Raw genomic sequence first — 24741 nt, forward strand, 5'->3', positions numbered from 1 at the left:
TCTGAAAAGAACCCAAAGAGAATAAAAAGTCAATAAAACAGTCTTATCGTTTCATTTTTAAATGGTAGATTTAAGCCTACTGCATAGTATGTTGGGACTGGGACCTGTTTTTGAATCTTGAGGTTTGAAGACGTAAAACCTTAAGAAACTCCACTGCGTTGGTACTGCTGCTTACAGAACGGGCTGCTTGACTTCACTGCATGGGGACGGTGGGCAAAGGCGTCTCGCGTCCAGCTTCTGAGCTGAACACCCTTTCCTCTACCTGGCAACGGCTCAGCACTACCAACCGGCTCTGTGGTCGGCACGCGGCTTCACGCCCTGCGGCGAGAGAAAACCGCCAACGGGCCCAAACCACCGTGCACCACCCCCGCAAGAGCAGCATCGCCCTTCCACGCTGCGCGGCGGCATCGCACCCCTTCCCCGGGCCCGCATCGCCTTCGGGCCCACGGGCGCCCTGGGCCCAGCCACGGGGCCCACCGCCGCGAGGCCCGCACTCGGCCCGTCACCCCGGCCGCGCCATCCCCACCCTCCCCCCGCCGGGGCGGCGGGACGGGCCTCGGTGCGTGCCCGGGGAGGCCGAGGCGGCGCCGCCGAGGGGGAGGCGGGCAGAGGCCCGCGCTGGGCCCCGCAGGCCGCAGGCGCCCCCCGCCCCCGCCCCGCTGTACCTTCTCCTCCCGGCCGGCAGGGGGCGGCGCAGCGCTTCCCGCCCGGGAGGCGGTGGCAGCGGAGGCAGCTCCTCTCCTCGGCGCAGGCGCCCGCTCCCCGGGCGGATGGAGGGTTACTGCGCATGCGCGGAAGACGCTTGGGGGGGGGAAGGGGGCGCCCTAGCGCTGCTCGTGGCCGGGGCGGGGGGGGTTGCGGCGCATGCGCCGCCGCAGCCTGCGCATGCGCACGGCTCGCTCGCTCGCTGTGGGCTGAGGCGGTGAGGGGAGGTGGCGGTGGTCCTCTGGGAAGCCATGAGTGGGTTCGGGACTGCGAAGCCGCTTTCTGGCTCCTCGGCTGCGGCGGCGGCCCGGAACGGCAGCAGTGACAGCCTGGAGAAGATCGATATGTCTCTCGGTGAGGAGAGCGCCTCGGGCCTGGCGCCTTGGGGGAGGGAGTGGAGGGGCGCGGGCTGAACCAAGTGCCGGCACTCGGGGGGAGGCGAGCAGCGCTATCCGGAACGAACCAGCCGAGGTTTGCCGGGCTGCAGCGCGGGCGGAACCAACGGGGGGATGTAGAGGGGCTGGGCTGCACCAAGTATGGCGGGAGAGGGCGGCAGGGCCCTACCATCTCCAGAGCGCGGCGGGGGGCGGAGCGGGAGCAGGGCGCGACCCCCGTCGGGGCCTGCGGGAGGCGGGTCCGGCGGTGCCCGGGGGCGCCCGCTGCTGGGGCTCGCGGGCCGGGCCGGGCCCGGCTTCAGCGGCTGGGTCCCTTTGTTGCCGCCGGGTGCGCGGAGCAGGTCGCGGGCGGGGCGCGGCGGTGGCCCCGGCCCTGGGGAGCCTGCTGGGCCTGCTTGGTGCAGGGGCAGGGGCGAGGAGGGCGCAGCTCAGCCGCCCTTTCCTCTGCCCTCACCAGGCTTTGAGGCTGGTGGTGGCAAGTCTCTCCTGGGCCTGAAATAGTTTCTCGGTCGAATGAAGCACGGTGTTGTCTGTACCTAGTAGTTCCCTGTGAAAATCTAGCAAAGAAGAGCCCCAGCTTTCCCTTGTGGAGTGTCTTTCTAATGAAGTGTGCGTGTGTGTGTGTGTGTGTGTGTTCACACTTTTTTCTCTTTTCCTTATAAATAAATAATAAGGAATAAGGTCATCTCCCCACCTTCCAGTTGGTTGTTTATGTCAAGAAGTTGCACAGCCTCATGAAACACCTGTAGAGTTGTGTCTCGGTGGTATCGGAGAACCTGACATCTGTACTGTATGCACCCCCGGGGGTGCCTCGGACTAGCTCTGCCCTGGTCCTCTGCCCGGAGCCCCCATAAATGTGTTTGGGAGCACGTTTGGCCCATTCCAGGAGTGCGACTTGCAGTTTAGTTTTATCCAGAAAGAATTGGGTTTGTATGCTCCAAGACTGCTCCATGATGTTACTGCCAAAGCATGGTAGATGGGTATTATTGGGAGGTTAGCTTCAAAAAGGGAATTCGTGGTTTGAATTAGAGGGTTGATGTAAACTCAACCTTTGTGGCTCAGCTTAAAATAAATGGATTTTTTGTTTGTTGATGGCCCAGCAGTTTTTTTGTTTTGGCAATAGACGTAGCTTAGGAAATGATGTTCAGAGTTTTTCTGAACATGGAGTAGCATTATTGTTTCCATATAAATCTATTTTTATTTACAGTATAGCACATTGAACCAGTGTGTTTCCAAGGTTACCAAGATTAAGAATCACTGCTTCTGAGTAGCTAGTTCTGTCTTCATATGTTCTAGTGTTTTTTTGGCCAAATGATGCTTTGAGTAAGCCACAAGTCGGTTTCTGGACATTGACTAATACTAGGTTGCAAAGAACTTTTGCAGTGTCATGGATGACGCTTTATTTAAGAAGCTGTTGCGGATGTGCGTGTCACTTACCTTGTTCAGTTGAAGAGTAAATGGCATGAAAACAATGTCATCCATGCCTGCTGTTCCCAAGTCAACGCCATGTGCTGTGCTGTGTGATTTGGGGTAAACAAAGATTAGATGCAATGCCGCAGCTGTCATGATATCAGTAAAGTTGACGTAACAATGATCTGGGGAATCCTAAGATCTAGGTCTTAATATTGAGTATTTGATCATATGTTAACAAAGATTAAAGTTATTTTTGTTGCTAATGTGTTATGGTGCAACTCATCTGAGGCTAAGCTTCCACCTTGATGATCTTTCTAGATTTAAACTACGGCCAGAACAACAGAATAATCTCTGATCCCAGGTGAGATAGGAGACTGCTTTGGGCTGTCTTATCTAACAAACATAGAATGTCACAAGTCATCTTTCGTTTCCCAAAATAAGAGAATAGCTGAATAGCTGTCCTTTTATTTAAAACTTGCAACCTTCTATGCAGCGACAAGTTACTGTTTTGCAAGAATTGGTCTTAGGCAGGAACAGATGAATTATGAACCAGGATCCGTGCTCTATGAACGTAACTTTTCATATCACAGGTACATAGGAGTAGAAGTACCCAGTAAGCAGAATTCCGTCCTGAAAGGTTGAGAAGTGTTATTCTTTGCTCAGTGTCACTTTATTAGTGGTGTTAAGTTCGAGCAATGCTGGTGGTTGAGTACTGCTGTTGTCAGTGATAGCTTCTACTGTTTTTGAACTGCAGACCATTTTGAAGTGTCTCGAGTTTCCTTTGTTGTATAAAAAGGATAGCTTGGGAATCCCTGGGCTAGGGACGATCCCTCTGGTAAAGAAGATTCTATAGAAATCAAACCCTGAATGACCTGTATCTGTATTCCGTACCCTAAAGATTTTTTTCCTAATAGTTGATCATTTTTGCAGCAAAGCAAGCTGATTTCCTCCTAACATTACTTCAGTGGGATGCACGACACTTGAAAACATTTTGTGATTTTTTTTCATTACCGTTTTCTTTGTTCTACCCTATCCAAGTCCATTTGAAGTCTGTACAATAGAGTAGCTCCCTTCCAGTCTCTTCCTGAGTCAAAAAGTGATGTCCACATCTCTGTGGTAGCTCTCTGTTGCAACGTGATGTTTTCATCAGTTGTACTCCCATGATCTAGAGGCGATGAAGTATAATTTGACGTTTTCTTTTATGCTGTTTTTATAAGCAAGCTAACATTCAGATAAAAGCATACCACGTCACTGCTTTACTCTTATCTCCTGAGCCACCTACCTGATCAGTGAAGGAAATAAAACTGGTGTGACATCATATGTTCGTGACAAACCTGCTGTTTACTTTTCATCAGTTTATTGTTTTACGCATATTCTCAAACTGATTAATAATTTGTTCCACATTGTTTTCCAGGAACAATAGGTAAGATGATTGGTTTGGTTTGCTGAACCCTGGGGGAGAGAGGTCTTTCTTTCTTTTTTTCCTAATGATCTGGACCTCAGTGAGCTCATGAAGATAACAGATTGCCCGAGTTCTCTCTGCATGACTTGAAGTACATTAGGATGAAAGAACTGAGGCTTGAACTGACATTTTTGTCTGGAATTTGGAAAGTGGGAGTGAGGCGGGGCTGCCTTTTCTTTAAAAGTAGTATACAAAAACTAACAGATGGCCATTCGATTTAAAATTTAATGCTGGACTAAATGACACAAGTTTTCAAGCATCTTGAGTATTCTGAATGAATATAACCGCTTGTCTTTCTGCTGGGACACTATATTATAAAATAAGTACTATAAGACTCATGGGCTCTGGATGTTTTATAGAGATAATATTTCTGGAACCTTAACTTGTATGTGCTGGCTTTGCAAGATTAACTGGTCTGTTTCGCCCAACGCCAAGCTGCTAGGTGTTTTTCTTCAGAACTGAAGTATATCTGCAGAGTACCAAATCATTTTTCCCCCTCCCCCCTTATAGATGATATAATCAAGCTGAATAAAAAAGAAGAGCGAAAGCAGTATTCCCCCAAAATGAAAAGGGGGCTTCAGCAGAATCGAACTCGGCAGTTCAGGACACCAGGCTCCAAGTGGGGAATCCAGCAGCAGAAAGGTGTGTATGTCAAACATAATATGGGCTGTACGCTAATTTTGTGAGCTGAAACGTAACCTACTGAAAATGTATGGATTGACATGGTCAATTCAGGCGTCTTTCAAATAGCGCCATGTACAGTTTTGACTGTAATTTTATTCTTTGTGATTCTTTGGCTTTGCATCTGATTCAGTGTGAGAATAGCATTGATGTGTTTGGCCATCAGGGAGCTTAGATCTTTGGACTCTTCTCCTTCAAGGAAGGATTGGTTTTTCACTCTGATTTTTTTTTTTTATTTTAAATTAGGAAATTGTGTTGATACTTTGTCCCTCCTCAGAGATGAGTAGACAGAGTGTTGATGTCAAACCCTGCAGATTAGGAAACATGGAGACTTTGCCAGTCCTCAGAGCTTTGTGCAAAAGAGCCAGGATATTTGTATTTGCAAGGTAGAATTTTCCTAGTAGGCTTCTCAAAAATAGTAGACTGTAGTGCTGCCTCTGCGATATATGAAGGGATAGTGCTGAGTGTCTCAGTCAGCTTTTCTGGTCAGGACCTTGGGCAGCAAAGGAAGTACCATGTCAGGTTTCTTAAACCCATGTTTATGCAGTGAAGTAGAAAAGTGGGGAAAGAAAATACTAAAGGCAGGGGGTGAAGAGGGGAAGAGTGCACAGTAGCAGCTTATTGTAGACTGCCTGAGTAACGCTCAGGTTTTTCAGTAGACAGGATTCACATTTTAAAATGGTTCTCAGGTATAAGTCCAGTCCGACTAGCGCTTACTGAAGTGCAGACTGCTTCTGCTGTATGTTTAATTTTGAAAAGTACCTTTTCAGCACTGGATTATAGACAGTATTTTTTTTTCCATATTTTTTAATCAAAAAGCTTATCACCTCACTCCAAATTAATGAGGTGTGTAAGCTAACATATGCAATTTGTTTTGTTTATTATCAAAATACACATCTTCCTAAAATGGTGGTGTATTCACAGTAGTCCTCATTTTATCTTCATTACTGCTTAATATTTGGTCTAGCAGCAGTCCTTGTTCACCATCCTAAATAAAAATGACTTTTGGGAGCAATGGAGTGTCCTGTAGCTCAGGGCTCCAGAGAAGTCTTACTTTTTACACAGGCAGTCATGGAAATGTTACTTAGCTCATGTATGTTTTGTAAACTGGTGACAGCGGAGGAAAATGTTTGAGGTCCCTCAGCCTAAGTGTAAGAGTATTTGCGGAGATGAAAGAGTAAGTGATTTTAAGTGGTAGATAATCAAATCTGTAAGTGTCTTTTTACAATTGTGATTGTCAAGTACAGTTGTTTATGAGACACGAGACACAAAAGAAGCAAATGTTAGAGTACGTATAGTCTAATATTTAGACTATTACAGGGAACTTCAGCTGCAAATATAAAATTCTAAATACAACCATCTTGGCTTTTACTTTCATTTCCTGAAATTCTTCCTCGCTGACTGCCCTTGTTCTAGGAAAAGGCAAACTTTTTTGCAAAATTGCAAAATCTGTGACATGTTAAAACATTTTGAATAGCTTTAACTACTCCCTCCTGTACAGCTCTGCGCGTTTCCTCTCATTGAAAGCAAACCCTTTTATTTCACCTTGAGCAAAAGATATCAAACAGTCTGAGCGTTTAGGTTATTACTTGCTTATGATCAACAGATTTATTACTGCTCCACTGCTGTTGAGGTACTCTGATAGGTGGCAAATCCTCTGTTGTTTGTAGTCAGCTGCAGAAACCACAAATGATCAAAAGCATTCAATTCTCTCTGGGTTTAGAAATGGCTGCCAAACCCTTTAGAAAGAAGAAGGAATTGGAGCTGGGACTCTCCTAAACTTTTAGGGGAGAAACAAGGAGGAGAACATTGTTCATTTAAATAAAAGTTGTCCTTGGTGATAGGCAGAATGCAACTGGGAAAAACCCTGGGTAGCCTGAGCTAACTTTGAAGTTGTCACTTCTTTGAGCAGAGTTTGGTCCAGAGAGCTTCTGAGCTCCCTTGCAGCCTAAATAGCTCTGTTTCTCAGCTTTCGACTCTGAAAGAAGAGCATTTGCTGACAGCCCGCATAATGTGGGTGCATAGCAGTGCCTCAATTGCGTTCTCATCAATGAATTACCTGATGTCATGGCTCCTGTCTTATAAAGAAGCACAGATTTGTCATTGGTGCTGTAGATCAGATATGTCAAAGCCAGATGTGTGTGTCTGTTGCTGTAGAGATGACTACTTATTCTCAAATTTAACCTGACATTTGAGGTTCTAGGGGGTGTGATATTTGGGGGGGAAAAATGAAGCATGGTCTGCTTTCATAGCATTAAGCTAAATGGCTCCAGATGGGGTTAACCAGACTCTTGTGACTAGAGATTTGAGATATTTATACTGCAGACCGTGGGTTCGCAAACCTTTCATATTGAAAGCTTGCTGTTCTCAGTTTCTTCCAGAACACCATGCAAACTTCTAATTGAAAACACTGTAACTATGATGTAAGTTGTATACTGCTTAATATGGTTTTGTGGGCCACTTGCTACGTTCTTTTTTCTTAAGCCAAGTCTTGGGAACCGCTGATCTAAATAAGCAAGCTTGGAAGTCAGAGGTTTCCCTCTCCCCCCCCCCTTTTTTTTTATTTATGAAGCTGATAATTTAAAGTTTACTGGATGGCTGAGGAGCTGGGTCATTTTATTTGTTTTATTAGGAGTATTAGTATTTGGCAGCCAATTAGGGTCATTTGGGATTTTTTTTTTTGGTGTTTTTCTGTGACAGACTAGATCCTGAATTGTCCCTACACAAATGCCAAATAAATAACACATTTTCAGCAGAAGTTAATGTAGTGAAGTGGAGCAGAACTGCAGTCTGTGTGGAAAGCTGATTATTGTTGTGCTAGGTTTAGGGCCAGACCTGCTAAATTAACTAAATGACCAAATTGTTTGCAAATGTAGTAATAGTTTCTTCTTTAAGGCATAAAGTATGCAGCTGAATAACTTGTATTGTCTGCATACCATTTTAAAGCAATACCCTTTTTCCTTCAATAAGAGTTGTTGAACTCTTTATCCTTATTGCAGGTTACGGTAAAAATCGTTTGGGACGCAGAAAGAAGGTAGCAGGGAAGAAGCGTTCTTATGGAGTTATAACGGGCTTGGCAGCCAAGAAAGCGATGGGTTCACGCAAAGGAATTAGTCCTCTGAACAGACAGCCACTTAGTGAGAAGGTAATTCCTGCAATTGTAATGGTTCATGTAATTGTCTACGTTAGGTATAGCCCTGACTTTGCTGAAAGTATGGGCAGACTGAAAGAAAGGAACACATAGGCTTCAGAATAGTGCTACTTAAAATATTCTAATATGCTGGTTCTATAGTGATGCACAGACATCTGTTTCCACCTCTTATTAAATCAGGGATGACAAGTGTTGCCCGAGTTCTTGTTTTTTTTTTGTGGAGGATGCCTAATCACCAGTCCTGAATATACTGAAAACTACTTGAAGGTTTTTGAATACTTAATTGGGGTGCAAATCATGAAAATCCTGCTGCAGGAGTACATTCTGTGCAAGGTATACTTGGAGGTAATTACTGTGTTTTTACGAGTAAAGCTCACAGGCTCACAGATTAGATTTTGTGTGTGCGTGTTTTACGTTGCTTTATGACAAACCAGTGATGCAGCAGACGTGGCAAGTGCTATGCAGGCACCTCTTATAAAAATGGAAGTTTTGCAAAATACTTGCCTCCCTCAACAGGCTCCCTCTTCTGCCCTCCAGTATATTGTTGCCTGCTCCATCTAATCAAGTATTGTAGATTTTGGATTGCTTTGGGGTTTATTTGTGAAGAAGAGTAAGTTTAAAGGTGTGTGGAGCGTCTATATTGTCAGTTATATGTAGGGAGATACAGTAATGAAAAAATAACCAATAAACTCTGCTTTTTTTTTTTGGCATGATAACGAGAGGAATATGTAATTTGTGAAAGTGTAGAAAGTTTTATGTTATACTGGAGTGCAATAGGTAAGCAAAACCAAACACATTCTAAATGCAGTTTAAAAATCAAAACTGAAGAAAAATGCTGTGAAATCTGGAAAAGCTTGAAACAGCAAGGACTTTTTTTTAAGCCTCCTAGAGCTGCTTGTAATATCTTCAGGAAACCCAACAAATTTCAATATTTTGAATTTCTCATATGATTTTGAGCAAGCAGATTTAAGCACGTGCACTTGTATTTTACAGGAGGGAAATACTGAATTGGAGTTGCTCTCATTCAGTTTGTTTACTACCTAATTCATGAACTACTTCTACTTTTTTTTCTTTCAAATAGAAAGGGAGCCAATAAAAGTAAATGTATATTCAGGTTATAGCCTTAGGGTTGTCAATTCTATTTTGTGTGTGTGTATAGGTTATACATGTATGCAGTATATCTTTTTTTGTTTAAGAATACACAGCGGAACTATCCAGTTTTGAAAAAGAAAATGACCCTGCAGAGACACTCCGAAATGCAGAGAAAACAAGCGCCAGCCCTCAGGAGGCCTGTCCCACTAAACAGAAGGTAAAATATCCAAGTCTCCTTTTAAACTCTTCTTAATAACTTTCTGTAGTGAGTTTTGTTTCTGACAGGACTGACTCCATGAAAGGTTGGCAGGTACTGCTAGTAGTAGTAGGGTAAGACTGCATGCGCTGATAGTCTTGACAAATCTGGAAGCTGAGCGTGGGAGAAACACGGTTTCAGATACAAAGCCAGGTATTTATCATTGTGTAGAGCACTCAGGGAGTACCTTTATTTGTGAGAAACTGGTACTCTACCTTCATTTAAAGCAGAGGCAGTCTATATGAAAACGGCCAACTTACGGATTTCTATAGCTTTGAAGTGGCAACCATGATTTAATTTTATAAACAAAATACCTTTGTGGAAGCTGGTGCCATCTTCAGTTTCAGGGAAGCTATTGCATGTTTTATGTGTACCAGAATTAAGCTATGTCTGTTACGCTGCAACTAAACCGGTTTCCATGATGAAAGCGTTCGCTCTGTGAAAGTATTGTGGAAACTGTAAACAAAACTTGTTCATAGTTCTCATTCAGTCCATCACCCATAGTCTGGGCTAGGGGTTAACAGCTAAGAGTCTCACTGGAGATGGATTTGACAAGTGAACTGTAATAGCTTAACTATCAGCTTTGGCTGCTTGGAGGAAGGATGTTAATCGTGTTCTGTTTGCACCATTAGGCTGTTTCTCTTAGAGGCTACAGCACAGCTAAAATGGATTGGCCTGGTTTGATAAGCAGGATGCTCTGCAGAGGCATAGTGAATGGCTCTCAGCTTTTTAATACCGGCTCAAATTGTAATATGTTTAGGCAGAAAATTCTGTTCTGAATCTTGATACCTTTTTTTTTTCCCCCCCCTCATCCAGTCAGAAATGTTTAAAGCACTGGAGGATATTGAGCAAAGTAAAGAGGCAAAATTAGTGACTCTGCTGGTCTGTGACATACACATAGGAATCCTAGATCTCTGTGTAACAGAAGTGATTTCTTCATTCAAGATGAATTTTAGTTATGACTAAACATGTTTTATTCCTAGTAGATGAGAAGCTTATTGCAACTGAAACGTCTAGTCTCAAAGAAGTAGCGTTGCGGTGTCCTTAGTGATATGTTGGGCAGTTTCTTGACTTTCACAGTGGTCTTTTTACAGTGTTACTTATGGGAGCCTATAATAACTGTATTTTATAAATATTACAGGAATAACATACAATCCACTTTTGCCAGAATTGGAAACAAACTGAATCAACAAAAAGACACTCGTCAAGCAACTTTCCTGTTTCGAAGGGGCCTGAAGGTAATAGAAATTACTTAAATAAACAAGAGTTGTGCCACAGGTTCTAAGCTAATGTACGTAATACCACTGCTGTTAATGAATCAACTCCGAATATCAGATCCGAGTCAAAACTTCAAGTGAGCTGGAAAACAAGCAATGTGTTTTTCTGTGGAAATATACCTGTTCTCTTCAGTTATTGTAACACTTCAGTCTTGCTTCCTTTTCCAGTGTAGCTGTATTATTCTGAGGGACATGGAACTTAGGTCTGAGTGTTTGAGGATAGTTGCAAGCTTTTACTTTTTCCTCTTACTAGTAGGCGCTTGAAAACTGCACATTGCTTTCTAAATTTGCTTTCAGATGAGGAAATACATTTTAGAATTCTGATGATGTCCACCTTATCTGCATGTAAACGTTTTTTAGTTCCTTTGAGTAAAATCAAGTAAATAGGAGGAGAGCCTGTATTGGATGATGGTGGCTGGTTTTCATTCGTGCCCTCATTCTACATATGCCATCATTGTGACTGGTAGCTGCCATCTTCCATCCACATAGATTGCAGAATTGGGAATTACAGACAGGATCAGGAGGGAGAAAAATAAAACCAAATTCCTTTAAAAAGGATGTAGAACTTGATGGCCTATTGAATATTATGTATGTCGCGGTTGGCGGCGCTGGCCCGCGGGTAGTCGCGGAGCTTCCTGCCGCTCAAGCTGAGGGTGCCGCTGGCCGCCGCTTCTTCCAAGGCTCGGTCCAAGGAGCGGCTCCAGCAAGGAGCTGCCCGTGTTGTTCTTACTGGCCTGGTAACGTTTTAGTGGATCTTGGTAAAGTGTTGTTTTCTAAGGCAGTCCTTAAGTGTTTCCTGTTTTGACCATCTCCCGGTATTTCTTCTCTGATGTTCCCTATATGTAGGGATATATGTGTGATTTTTCTTTCCTGTCCTTGATTTCCTGTTTTCTTTCCTATGACTGCAGCTGGACCCTCTCCTTCATCTCTTTGTTGCTTAAGTTACTGTCATTGATGATCACTTCTAAATCATTTTGTTCTTAAAGTTATTTCCTTCCATTGTCTTACGAAGGTAATAGGATAGTTATCTTTGAAGTCCCTCTGAAAGTACAGCCCAGTTTGTACAAAATGCACAAACATCTCTAAACTTCTGTTTTTGAACTGCTTTTTTTTCCCAACTGCTACAATGAGAGTGGAAACAGTATTCAAATCTGGTGTCTCTCTTGATCTGCTTTCAGGTGCAGGCCCAAGTGCAGCCAGCAGAAGATCTAGATAATCAGACAGTAAAGAGAACTCGTCAGTAAGTATTTCATTTGACAAAATTCAGTTTAGTTACTTGTTTGTACTACTGCTCTTGTTTTGGATCTAGCTTCTGCTCCTGGCTATGGTAATTGGATATTTTTTTTGCCTGTAGGCCTCTAAACTGAATGGCAGTGGTCCTCTCCCTATTTTTTTCCAGTTGTTTCCTGCAGTATCTCTTCAGTTAACCAAGATGAGTTTGTTTGCGTAAGATGCTCACAAGAATGAGGCAGAAGGTGCTAGCTAGGTAGACTAGTCACTACCACTTAAGAATACTGCATAGACTAGGAGAAAAATTCCAATGCCTGCACTCTCCTGAGCTCTTCATATATTTTTCCATGCTATCTAATATACACAGAGCCTGTGAAGCAGTTGGAAAATACGTGAGGCAGGCCACGCAATACTCTCCCAATGCGCCTCTCATATCCTTCTCTGTTTGCTAGGCTCTTTGCAACTTGGCTGCTGGTAACACAACAGGCTGAGTAAGCAGCATGTGCCACAGAACTGTAGTCTGTCACCTTTGATTTGCTGTGAAGGCCAATCTAGCTGCATCTGTGGCAAGCGAAAGGGAATGTTTTAAAAAATAGGAACATTTTGATCACTGCTGCAGTATTGGTATGTCTTGCCAGCATGTGATCTACAGTTTGTCTATGCCTCTTCAGGTAATGTAGAGGATACTGAAGTCAGTACCCCGCTTCTCATACCGTATAACGTGCAGATTGCTTGTCTGCATGCTGTCTTTGTACTGGCCCATATTCTGAAAGCTTATACGTTCTTTATTAGCCAGTATTTGGGACGCACTTTTAAAGATGTAAACGTGTTGCTGAAATTTTGATTGGGATAAGTGATTTCTGTGTTTTCAAACTAGATGGCGAACTTCTACCACGAGTGGAGGGATTCTGACTGTATCTATTGACAACCCAGGAGCAATCATAAATCCAATGTGAGTAATAAAAGCAGCTCTGGAATGTTCTTAGCGTAACTGAAATGGCTGTTCCTGAGCCATTTAGCAATTTATTTGCAGATGTTATTTCAGGTGACTTCAAGGTGAGTTCTTGTGAAAGCTTTTAAAACTAGCCGCTTTCTGAGTGTTTCTGAGCTGTGTTTGCATAACATCACAATTGATTTTCACAAGAGACCTCCCAGCGAGGAGCTTGATGTGGCATAAAGTTGAGTTGTGTAGGGCTGGTAGATTTTCACCTTATCTGCGTGCTCAAAATCAGGCCATGTTGTGGCTGTTTCCCTCCTCTACCTGAATGAAAATGAATGAGCATCTAGTTGTTGAGTGATGATAATAGTTCCTTCCTGATTCATAAAGATATTGTTAGAAATGTCCTTAAAGAAAGTATTGCTGTATTTATTTTTGAAGTTAAAGGAAGAGTTGAGTTTGATGATGGAGTTATATTTTAGACAATTTTTTTTTTAATTAGTAGTACTTACTCTGTAAGGAAGCCTCTGTCTACTTTTTTTTTTTTGTGCATTTACAACACAGACTAACAGTCAGAAGTGTTGTTCTATCAGCAGTAAGGCTTTATTGCTTAAAAGCATGTATTCACTATGTCCGTTTTAATGTTGTTCTTTCATAGGTCCCAGAAATTACGATTAACTCGTACTCCCGTGCCCCCATTTCTGATGAAGAGGGACCAGTCTGAAGAGAAGAAGATTCCCAAAGGGGTTCCGTTGCAGTTCGATATTAATAGTGTTGGAAAACAGGTAAAAGCAGTTTCCTTCCTCAACTATGGAGTAGTTCCAAGATAGATAAAGATGGTGAGCCAGGCACTTTAATCCTATACTCGCTAGTGACAGAAAGAGGGAACTAGTAACTACTGCTTGTTTCCACTTCCAGTTCTTCTGCTAACATGCTATGTAACTTCAACCAAATATCTGCACTTAGTGTTCCTGCTCCTCTGGTTTGTGTCTTGCATGCCCGCATGCTTTGAGTGGGATTTAAAATGCTGAATATCTGTAAAAATCTTCCGATGTTCTTGCTGCTTGAATCAGCTAGTGTGTGTAATTCAGGGCTGAGCTGCTCTTACTCACGTAACTTGTATGGAACACTGGCATCTGAATGTCATTACTCTTTGCAACAGAGCAACTTTGACTATGCAACTAGGGGAAAAAAAATCAAATGTAATGGTATAAAGGTTTAAGAGAGAGATACGTTTTCAAGAGTTTCGTGAAGACGGGTGAGTGGGTGCAGGAGAGAGGATCTTCTGAGTGCTCTTACTGACAAAATTCTGGCAGGGTGACAGAGTTAGGCACTGACCCCAAGACCAGGCTGTTCTTATAATCAGCTTTTTACTGTCTTCTGCAGAAAACATGGGGTCAGAAAGTCAGTCAGGATTTGTTCCTTCCGCAAACAAATAGTGTGTGGCAAGTAGCCTGCTATGATATTGTTTAAAAAAAAAAAAAAAAATTAATTGAAGTGTCAGACTAGACGCTAGTCTGCTGCCTCAACTGGATGGACTGGAAAGTGGTTAGAAACTTGTTTTTGTTGAAGCTACGTAGAATCCATGCTTGGAAATGAGTCTAGTGAAAGTTCCCTTTTTCAATCTGTTCTCAGTTTAACTGTCTTAGGGTTTTCTGAGTTCACTGTCAGTCTTGACTTGGTACCACCATATGTTCTTAATGAATTCCAATAAGTGCTAGCTGTTGATATGTACTCCATTCTGATTTCTAAATGGTGTGGGAAAGAATGAAACCAAATTAAATCAGGGCCTTTTTTGGATCTTAGTTAGATATACACTTAAGCCAGGTGATGATACGGAATGCGGAAAAATTACTCTCGTCTCCATTACTTTGATTAAATTAACCTAGCATCTTTTATGTGTATAGTGAAATAAATTTATTTTCCAGACAGGGATGACTTTGAACGAGCGTTTTGGGATCCTGAAGGAACAAAGAACAGCGCTGTCCCAGAACAAAGGAAGCCGTTTTGTAACCGTGGGCTAACCTGTCAAATGGACTTGAGTACTGATCCCACTTATCTAAGAAACTGAGATAAAAGTGGGCAGAAGAATACAGCATACGTCACTGAGATTCTCCAGACTTCTTGCTAAGATAGTGGCAGAGCTAACTATCTTTATTACTTTTACTTTGAACAGTAAAAGACATGATGCCCTGGGGTGAAAAAGTGGGGAAACCAATCTGCTGGAGTGACACCATGATCTGGTTGAAAAAGATTTTGTTGCCCAGCTGATGACAAACACTGATTTTTTTGGTTCATCTTGCAACCAAAATACAAACATGAGGATAAAATTTCGGGGGGGTGGTTTGTTTTGTTTTTCGTTTAGCAGTGCTCAGTATCTGTTCTTTGACCCCCTGCTATAGTGAAGACTGTCAGTGTTTCCATTACAATCCCCTCTTTAGGGTGTTAGGGACTGTCTATAAACTTCCCTCTGGACTGCAGCTTAGTACAGAGCCTCAGTCCATAAATACTTCTGGTAGTGATGTAGCGGCAGTTTTCATGGGAGCATTGGTTGTAATTCTTTGTGGTTTTGATGTTCTTTTTTTTCTTCTTTTTTTTTTTCTTTTTCCTTCCATGGAGACTAAATATTTTGCATCCTCATTTTCGCAAATAAAGCTGTTAGCTGAGATCCAAAATATATAATTGGGATGGAGACTATTCTACTCCTACTCTTATCCTTAGACGTGGTCCAGATCACGCTGGAGGAGTACTGTACGGCAGTATGGGCATAGTTTATATTACAAATAGCTGGCGTTCATCTGCAAATGGAGTATGTCTGTCTCCTTTTTTTTCCTTAAACTTTTACTTTCTATTTCTTTTTGTAAGTTTTTTCTTTTCCATAAACTTAATGCAATAACTTCACATTTTTTTGAATAATTTTGTAGGAATAAATACAACAGTTCAGAAGAAAGTCAGTGGTATGGTAGAGTTCCTTACCTTCCCAGACACAGGATTCTCATCTTACCCCAGAGGGTTCTCTCTGTCCCTCAGAAATGGCCAGAGGCAAGCAATTTAATGGCACTTGTTTGTATATACCAAAGAGAGGTAAGATGTGAAGCTGATCAGCAGTGGTCACGCATCTTGAAGGTGGCTGAAACTGGGGAAGTGTTGCTGGAATAAAGCCCTCAGTCTGCCAACATGTGTAAGGCATGAAATAGGTGCACGCAGTTACTTAATGTCTAGTTTTATGCATCAGAATCTGAAGGATGGTGACAACTGGGGCTCCTTATTGGGAATTCATACCATCAGTAGAAACGAGACACCTGTTCAGAATTAACATGCTGATAAAATTGCTTCCAGTCCAGGAAGTGATGAACTGAACACTGTTCTATAGCAATGAGTTTTAGTTACAGTCAGGTAAAAGAATGGTTGGCTTGCTGCATCCACAGATGTCTATGGTGTGTGAAGTGGTTTTAATTCCTCTTATTTCTCTTGAAGAATTTACATTTGGCTTCTTACAAAGTTGGTTTCCTTGCATTTTTATCAAATTCCAAGTTGACTAGCTGTTTCCCTGGACTTACATGTTGAAGAGCGTTTGACAGTAGAAGGGCTTTCTGTCATATAGCAGTTTTAAAGTCAGAATGCATCCTTGACACTATATAGTACTTAAAACCTTATTTTTAATGTTGAAAAACATACCTTAGCAAAAAAACTAAAAATAATGGTGTTAAGTTTTTTTTTTTCTTAATTACTAATAGGGATTTTTTTTGAAAAATACCCCACTGTTAGAATTTGAGTAGATAACGTGGTGTTAGTCATCCTGTTTCAGTGTATATGTTTTCCCTGTGCCAGGATGCAACAAAACAATTCTTTTGCATCAACAAAGATGCAAAACATTGATGCAATGCATCAAGAAATGCTAGTTTGTATTTAATGACAAGATGCTTTACACTGTACCTTTTGGTATTTTTTGAAGAAGTTATTACATTGGATCTATTCTGAAGCTGTTAATTTTTTTTTTTTAATAAAATGTTACAGGTTTCATACTTTCTTGTTCCTGTTATAACCACTTGGGCAATATATTGGTTATATAAATGTTCTGATATCCTTCAAGGGGTTGTTAATGATTAAATCATTATTAAATTTCTGGAGAATATACCAAAAGTTAGCCCAATTTAAGGAGGGCTTGTACTCGTTTCTGGCTTAGTGTCCTGAAAAATGAGCACTTTTTGCACTGGTACTATATAAGCTCACTTGCATTTGAAAAATATATAAATAACTGATGTTTTTAGTAGCACTATCTTAGTGGTTTGGTCTGATCATAGTACCAGATACCTTAATCTGTCAGGTCATGTACTGATTTTCAGATTGCTGTGACATGTTTTGCTAATGGGAAATCACTGTCATCTAAGCATTTTATTACAGGATCAGTTTGAACACCCTGATAAAACTGCTGTGGTTGTGTTTTCAAGTAAGGACGCTGGCAAAGACGTGCTGCCAGGAGCTATGTGCATTATAAGCAGTGGAAGTGCTGCTATTAATTGTACGTGGGGGGGAAAAATACTGCCTGTAAGATGTTGAGTATGGTGAGTTTCTGTCCTGGCACCCGACTCTTTGAAGTCCTTAGTTTTTATTACCGGCTAAAATCTGCGTGGTTGTCAGCTTCAGACGACGTTCAGAGGTGCACTGGTTTGGGGGTGTTTTGTTTGTTTTTAAGCAGCCGATCTGTACTTTCGGGCAGTAAGACAAGCACTACGTGTTCAGGCACTGCAAAGAGTCTGACCTGTTTAGGTTTGGTGACTTTGGTGCTCTGGAGGCGCTAGAAAACTTAAGTTTGTGGAAGTGCTCACGTGGCATCGCAGCCAGGTGGGCTAAATCTTAATTTATGCTGGACCTCAGGTGAGCTCTGGGCACTTGAGCCATTGCCAAGGGGAGGTGGGCACGCTTGCACCCTGGGTGCTCCGAGGAGAGGGAAAAGCAGCCTCGAAACGAGCCTGTTCCAGCTTTTCCCCCAGGTGCCCTCCGGCCTCCCCCCCCCCCCAATTTCCTCCGGGAGGGGCTGCGCCTGCGCGCCCTGTCAGTTTGCCGCGCGCATGCGCCCTGTGTGCCAGTCCCTGGGCTTTCCCCGCGCCTGCGCAGCAGCGCGCGAAGCCGGAGCGGCGGAGGGCTGCGGCGGGGGAAATGGCGGCCGCGGTGCTGGCGGCGCCGGAGGGCGGTTCTGCCGTGGTGCCGGCGGGCAGCCCGGCGACATGTTCCCCTGCGCCGGGCCCGTCGGGCCCGGGCTCGTGGAGCCGCTCCTTGGACCGAGCCTTGGAAGAAGCGGCGGCCAGCGGCACCCTCAGCTTGAGCGGCAGGAAGCTCCGCGACTACCCGCGGGCCAGCGCCGCCAACCACGACCTCAGCGACACCACCCAGGCCGGTGAGGGAGGCGGCACGGAGCGGGCGGGCCCGGCGGCGGGGCGAGGGCTGGAAGCGGCGCGGAGGGGGCCGGGGAAACGCCCGCCACACCCCTGCCGCGCCCCAGGGCCGGGGGCAGCCGGTGTGGCGCGGCCTGGCGGCTCCCCCTCACGGGGGGGGGGTGTCTGTCTGCCCCCCACCCCCTCCCTAACGGCCGCTGGGCGGGTGGGAGAGGGGCAGGGCAGCCGGCCCCCCCCCCCCCGAGTGAGGGGATTTATGCTGGGTGTGTGAAAAGGAGAGATTTCCCCTGCGAGCAGATCCCTTCCTAATGCATGCTTGGAGCGTTTGGGTTGTGTCCCCTCCACCCTTCCTCTTCGTGTGTGTGTGTAGGGGGGATTCCCCCCCCCCCCCCCCGGCTGTGGGCTGGTCGGCCAAGCGGGAGACGATTCCTGTTCCCTCCCGCCCCGCCACCCACCCCCGGAGGCGATGCTTGGCATATTTCTTCTCTTGGGCCGTTTCTCTTTCACACCTTCCCCCTTCTCCCTTCGCCCTTCCTCTCGCCTCCTGCGAGGCAGGATGGGGGGAGTTGGTGCAGGGTGCTCCCCCTTTCCTTTCCCCCTCGCCAGGCTGGCCGGTGAGAGGTGCTCCCATGTTAGAAGCTGGGTTTTAAAAGTAGTTACGAGTCCTTTCTAAGTACCCGCTGCGCACTCATGTGGTTTTAGTCATGTGTGTTCTTTTACTGGTATATATACGTGTTATATATGTACACATGCATATGCGCCTTCCCTGTCTTTCATCTTGTGCTATTGGCAGGGGAAACCAACTTTACAAGAAGAGCTGTCAAGTGTTCATGAGCTAAAGAAATGAAAACTATTTCTTGTGCTCTTATGCTATTATTATTGTCATTTCTGACAGCTATGCACAAGAGCTGGAAGGTACTGTGAGAAGAAGCACGTCCTCTTACTGTGTTCTCCCTTAATTCTGAACGGAGGAAAACTTTAAATATTTTTAAGGAATGCTTTACATGGTACAGTAAGCAATAGAGGTATTTTTTTCCCCTTTGCTCCCCAAGTATGCTCATAGGGAGTAGATTAAAAATGCATACTTCACATGTAAACAGCTTGCCCATAAGTAAAAACACATGCAAACATTTATGGATTATGTCAATGTATTATTGCATTGAACAGAGAAGTAAGACTTGTAAAAATGAGTGTTTTCATGGGATGTAGAGCTTACTTTTCTTAATGCGTTATATAGAGCAAATTTTGTTTGCGTGTGTTTTAGTTGTGTAGTTGTATAAGCAAAGTAGAAATAGTTGTGGAAGGTATCAGCATGCCATTTACTTTTAGCTTTGGTCACTTATAACTTTTTCTGTCATTTGAGTTGTGATGCTTTTGTTTGAAGATACTAGCTAAAAAAACAAACTCTGAACATCGCTTTTAAAAACTTTATTTATTTTTAAAAACTCTATTTATTGGTGTATTGATATACTGCCAGTTAAATGTTTCAAAATGGAGCCTCCTTTAAAATGGTTTAACTTCACGCTGTGTCATGTAATGTCCTATTTGAGCAAAAAATCTGTCAGAAAAGTACTAATACTGCCAAAAAAAAAAAATCCTGCGAGGGGCAGATCTGCTTAGTTTGGCCTCAACACATCTATGGGTAAATATAGCATACTTGTTTGTGAGGGATTGGGGCTTTTTGTTTATAATACTATTCATTTACTGTAGTCTTGAACAATTTGTGGGAATTCTTGTTTCCGCCAAGGTTCCTATCTATTGTGATGAATATTTGCATTGTAGTTGTTCAAGAAGCATTAAATGCCAATAAGCAGCAGTGCATGCCATATACACTTTGTGCATTTTTCTTCACAGGGAACCTTGGAAAAAGCTAAGACTCTTCCTAAGTTAAGAGACAGAGCTTACTGTGAGTGAGGGAAAAGTTCTATTCAGGTTCTCAGTTATGAAGTCTCCTGTGAATAACTTCATCTCGTGCCTTTTTTGGTATAACTTGTGCTATTACTTTTTTTTTTTCTTTTTTCTTTTGAATAAGGCTGGGCGGTGGAGAGAAACGGTGCAACTATTTCTGACCTCTGAGTATCAGTTGAGGGTTCAGCTACAGATTTAATCCGCTTCTTTCCCCGTGTTGATTTCCTTCTTGTGAAACTTCCAGCTTTTATTACATGCTAGTAGCCACAAATAATATGGTATAATGAAAATGTGTACTAGGTGTTATAAACACTTAAAACAATCCTGTGGACTCCAGGTGCTTTCCAGCGTGCTGTTCTGTAAAGACTCGAAGCACATCAGGTGGAGCATGTACACATCACATGAATCACATGCCTTATTAATGTAACTACACTGCTACAAAACTAGCTTCTAGAATAGCCTTAAGCCTTAACAGATTCAGTGGCCTTGACTGGAAGCTCTTGTTAACATAGATGAACCACCAAAAGTGGGTCAGGAGGAAGAGCAGGGCATAGAGATTAGATGTATGCTAGATCAAGTTTACCTGGCTGCTCTGTGCAGATATTGGAATTCGCAGTTTGGGAGGGGGGAATGCCTACAAGTGGATATCAGCCAGAAAGTATATTTTCAAATGTTACATCAGTGGAAAGAGCATGTTTCTTTGGAACTTTCAAGCGTTGAGAGTTTACAGTACTACTAACCCTCGTGCTTAAGCACTTGTAGCTGCTTCTGCACAAACTCATTCCCTGATTCTCTTCGATCTAGATAAATGCCCTAGTAGTTTCAAATTAGTGGGAATAACCAGTGTTTACCACACCAAATCCCAACTTATATAAGTTTATTTAATCATCTTATTTTCTTTCACTTAGTATACCTGCTTTCAGATGCTTTCTAGACCGTGTTCAGGCAGTTAATGTCTCAGTGTCCAAAAACGTGCACAAATGGATGTGATATTGAATAATTGTTGGATTTTGATGTTGTGTAAAAATACTAGTAATAAAATGCATACATTTCTCATACTTGAATTCTTGTGCTATTTTGAAAATATAGCGTAGCAATGTATTTGCTTCAAAGGCTTGAAAATCTAAAGCCCAGATTATAGAAAAGCACATGTGAACTCCTCTGAAAGTCTTTTGTCAGTTGATTATCATAACAGTTCAAGCACGGTGGAAGGTGTTGATTTGTTTGTATTTGGTTACTAGCATTACTGTGCTCTTAAAGAGGAAAATACTTTCTTTTTTTTTTTTTCCTTTTTTTCAGTTACTGTATTGCTGTGAGTTTTATTGCAAGTATGGTGCTTTTATACAGAGATGCAATTTTTAGGTTAACTGTAGCCCTCTAATGAAACGTAAATTGCATTTGACAGCTCATTTTCATCGATGGGCTGCAGTAGTGCTATTCCTTGTGTTCTGGTCCAGTCGCACATGAGATGAAATACACAGGTATAATTCCTAAGTGATCCCTGAATAATTATCAGAACTAAGTTTCTGGCAGGTGTAATTTGACTTTGGAAAAATATTTGATAACCAGATAGGGTTTGCTGCATTTCTATTCTGAAAGTTAAATATACTTCTATTAAGCATCAGTGGGAGAATTAAATTCCTCATTAATCATTTGCCTTGATCACAAAACTCTCACTGCAAAGTGAAACCTGTAGTAATGTCGGAGCCTCAGCTGCCCTCTGGAAGCTGCTGTCGTCCAGATGCTGAGGACCCACAGAAGGCTTTTTAAACACAGATTAGTGTTCTCAGTTCTACCTCTGAGTAGATAACTTAAGCAGACATTGAAATAATAGTGAGTTGCGGTTTGTTTTTGTGTTTTGATTGGAATTAAGATCACACAAGAAGAAGCGATGTACAGATATTTAAAAAAAAAAAAAAAAAGGAATGGGGAACCAAACAACTTAAAATTAAATTGAGGATAGGATAGTATTTGCTTGTGAGCTTTGGAATGGATTGTTAATAGCTTAGCTCCCTGCAGAACGTGATGCAACAGTTCTTCTAACATTCTTGTACATGCGGGATGGTTTATTTACAAGGTGTGCAGTAGAATGGTAATTTAGATACTAAAAGAGAGGCAAGAGGGGGAAGAAGGTGTCCTTTATGCTCATCCCTTACAATTTAATTCGAATTTTAGGAAATGAGTCAAACTTAAAAGCTCATTTGGGATGAAGAATGAGCAAACTTCATTAACAAAACAAGGATGTGCTTTTGTTTTTCTTTCATGCTCTTTTGTTTAGCAGCATTATCCATCCCCACTTTATTTGGATTAAATTACAACCAATTTTTTCATTCCACTCTTGTTCTCACCCAGGGAATAGGAAAAGGAAGGGCTATAAACCATCTGAACTAAATATGAAAGAAAACATAGTTGCATTTTGCCAGTGTTAGACTGTGATGTCCTCATTTCTTGACTTTCCCAGCGGCCTAAAGCATACGTTGAACAGGGAAGTTATTTGTCAAACCCTCCAAGACAACCGTAATAACCTAAACCACTCTCTATGTCCACTTTTAAAGGAGAAAATAGGAATATGTGGGTGTATGCAATGCAGAAAGGACTTTTGTATGGAAATTGACCAGTAGGATAATTGTGCTGAGCACTATATCATGTTTCTGGAATATATTAATAATAAAAAAAGATAGCAAGACTTGAAGAAAAGAAAATTGTCAGCTACTACCTTTTGAATGACTTGGCCAGTAATGTGTCTTAACATTTTTCCTCTTAGCAGCTCTCCATAGAAACAGTAAAATCTGACCATAGTGTCAATACGCTTTCCGTACGTTAACTGTTTGTATGCATTTAGAAGGATTACAGTGACTATATGGCTGTTTTGCAGTAGGCAATCTCATCAGTATTTTCACTGCCTGCCAGAAATGTAGTTGATATTACTTAATGAAACATAAAACAGCTTGAGAAGTACAGTCTGGCTCAAATAGCAATGCCAGTATTTCCCAAACACTTATTCTTAAAAGCCACAACAGCAGAGTCCAAACCACCCTAAGATTAAATAATTGTTTGTATAAAACTCTTTGGGTTACTGTATCTTGAATGTTATTTCATTATGATTTTTTGGGAGAACTTGGGGGGAAAAGGGATGATTCTCAGTTCAAATAGCTGGTATTTAAGTCAGAAGAGGTTACAGGGTCAGTCTTTTGATTATTTCTGAAGTTTCAGTATTAAAATCAAAATCTAACGTTTCACTAGAGTTCAGAGTCTTGTGCTCAGACGTGTATAGTTCCCTCCACCTCTGTCAAAATCCAAGCAGAAATACGTTATCCAGAGGTTCTAATAGCTGTAGGGAGGGAAGGAACAACAATGGCACTCTTCCCCCAAACTTGGTAGTTTAGCAAAGAATGGTTCTTCAGTTTTAGACGGTAATCTAGCTCATTCCATTGGCTTGCATTTTTCAGTCTTACCTCCTAATTTTGTCAGTCCTATAATAATATATGACTCAATTTTTTTACTTGTTATGTATTGGAAAGCCTGGGTCACATTTGTGTTGTGTGTGTAAATGCTGGTAACTCTTAGTCTAGGCTAATGGAATTATCTGAGAGTGGTGCTTTGGTAAGTTGGTAATTTGAGGTCAGTCATCTTGCTTTTTGTGTTACCTTAAGCAAAATGTGGAGACAAGTTGACTGCAGTAGTTTATACATCATTTTTGTTGAATGTGATGTGCTGGCTTTTGATGGAGAGCTGAGGCTTGTGGCAATGCTCCAAGCTTCTTGGTGTACAGGTAGTTTTTTTGCTTAATGTTTGTGTAGCAACTAGGAAAGTGGAGTCTGAGTTTGTATTTCTATTTCTTAAGCCATGTTGAAATAAAAGTAATGCGTGAAATTTGGTGAGCCTTTATTTAGTGAGTTGATCTTAAAAACAAAACAAAACAAAAACAATCCCACAATCAAATACTTTTACTACTAGTAAACTCTAAGTGGTGTTCGCAATTGCATGTGTTTCTAGTTACTTCCCTAGCAGTCTCTGACTTTCCTGACCCCAGTGATTTGATACCATCATGATTAAGTTTTTTTTTTTTTTTTTTTATTAATAACTAAAAGCATGTACAAGACAAGTCATGTTTTTGGAGATAACTGTGTAAACACACAAAACCGCAAGAGCGAAAGGGCTGGTAAGTGAATATATTGCGTGCTGTGGTCATACAGGGGACACATTGGAGCTTAGGAAAAAACTGAGTGGCTTAGTTCTCTCATCGAGTGTTCCAGCCCTTTTCTTCTGTGGTTGTACCTGTGCTTGGAGGTAGCAAATTTGTATTAGTTAAGTACTCCCTGAAGTCAATCATAAATCCACAACCTAATGTGATCCAAGGTCTGTGCTGATGCCAAAAGGAGAAGTTCTGTCTTCATCTCCTGCTGCACAGTCAACACCAGCAATCATGTTGTCTTCCAGTAAGCTATTTTGTAGTTATCTGGCTGAAAAACAAGGCAGCAATTAGTTTTCAGTTGGATCAACTCCTTGGACAACTCACTACACTTTCATATGTGTGCGAGCGCCAGCAAACAAAAAGGGTGGAAAGACTGTCTGGAGTGACAAGGAGAATGAGGGCCCGTTTTGGCAGGAATGCAAGATTAAGTTGACTCAAATCTATTGTGAGATCACATTTTAACTCTCTTTTGTAATACTTTATCAATGACCTGTTTTAAACTTGCTAATTATTGTTTGTAAAACAATGTACTAGCCTCTGAATCTCTGGATCTAGGAATTTTTTTCTTTTGGAGCATATCTCCTTGAGTTGAATTGCATTCAGTGATGCTTTCCTGCTGGCAGATTTGGATCTCATGCTTCCA

At 42.4% G+C, this 24741-nt stretch overlaps 3 protein-coding genes across 35 annotated transcripts in view; 2 read left to right on the top strand and 1 right to left on the bottom strand.

Moving 5' to 3' along the window:
- Positions 1 to 749, bottom strand: part of RUBCN (rubicon autophagy regulator) — a 40656-nt gene extending 39907 nt beyond the window's left edge. The window contains exon 1 of the mRNA XM_068954785.1: positions 666 to 749. The gene's annotated coding sequence lies outside the window, so the exon portion shown is untranslated. The remainder of the gene's footprint in view (positions 1 to 665) is intronic.
- Positions 750 to 804: 55 nt separating this feature from the next.
- FYTTD1 (forty-two-three domain containing 1) lies at positions 805 to 16624 on the top strand. Its single transcript, XM_068954789.1, has 9 exons — positions 805 to 1059; positions 4486 to 4617; positions 7656 to 7801; positions 9004 to 9116; positions 10297 to 10393; positions 11611 to 11672; positions 12540 to 12614; positions 13258 to 13384; positions 14528 to 16624. Exons 1-9 carry the CDS (start codon positions 957 to 959, stop codon positions 14621 to 14623), a joined length of 951 nt encoding a protein of 316 aa, XP_068810890.1. The 5' UTR covers positions 805 to 956; the 3' UTR covers positions 14624 to 16624.
- Positions 16625 to 17700: 1076 nt separating this feature from the next.
- The window catches only part of LRCH3 (leucine rich repeats and calponin homology domain containing 3), a 68836-nt gene continuing 61795 nt past the window's right edge, over positions 17701 to 24741 (top strand). For 20 of the 33 annotated variants that reach the window (XM_068953797.1, XM_068953803.1, XM_068953794.1 and 17 more), the window contains exon 1: positions 17702 to 17997. In XM_068953797.1, the coding sequence (XP_068809898.1) occupies positions 17760 to 17997 (238 nt within the window). In that variant the 5' untranslated portion in view covers positions 17702 to 17759. Of the gene's footprint in view, positions 17998 to 24741 lie in introns of all 33 variants that reach the window. The other 13 variants (XM_068953819.1, XM_068953817.1, XM_068953822.1 and 10 more) reach the window with 2 other exon arrangements.

This window comes from Struthio camelus, chromosome 9 (assembly GCF_040807025.1).
Source record: "Struthio camelus isolate bStrCam1 chromosome 9, bStrCam1.hap1, whole genome shotgun sequence".
NCBI lineage: Eukaryota > Metazoa > Chordata > Aves > Struthioniformes > Struthionidae > Struthio > Struthio camelus.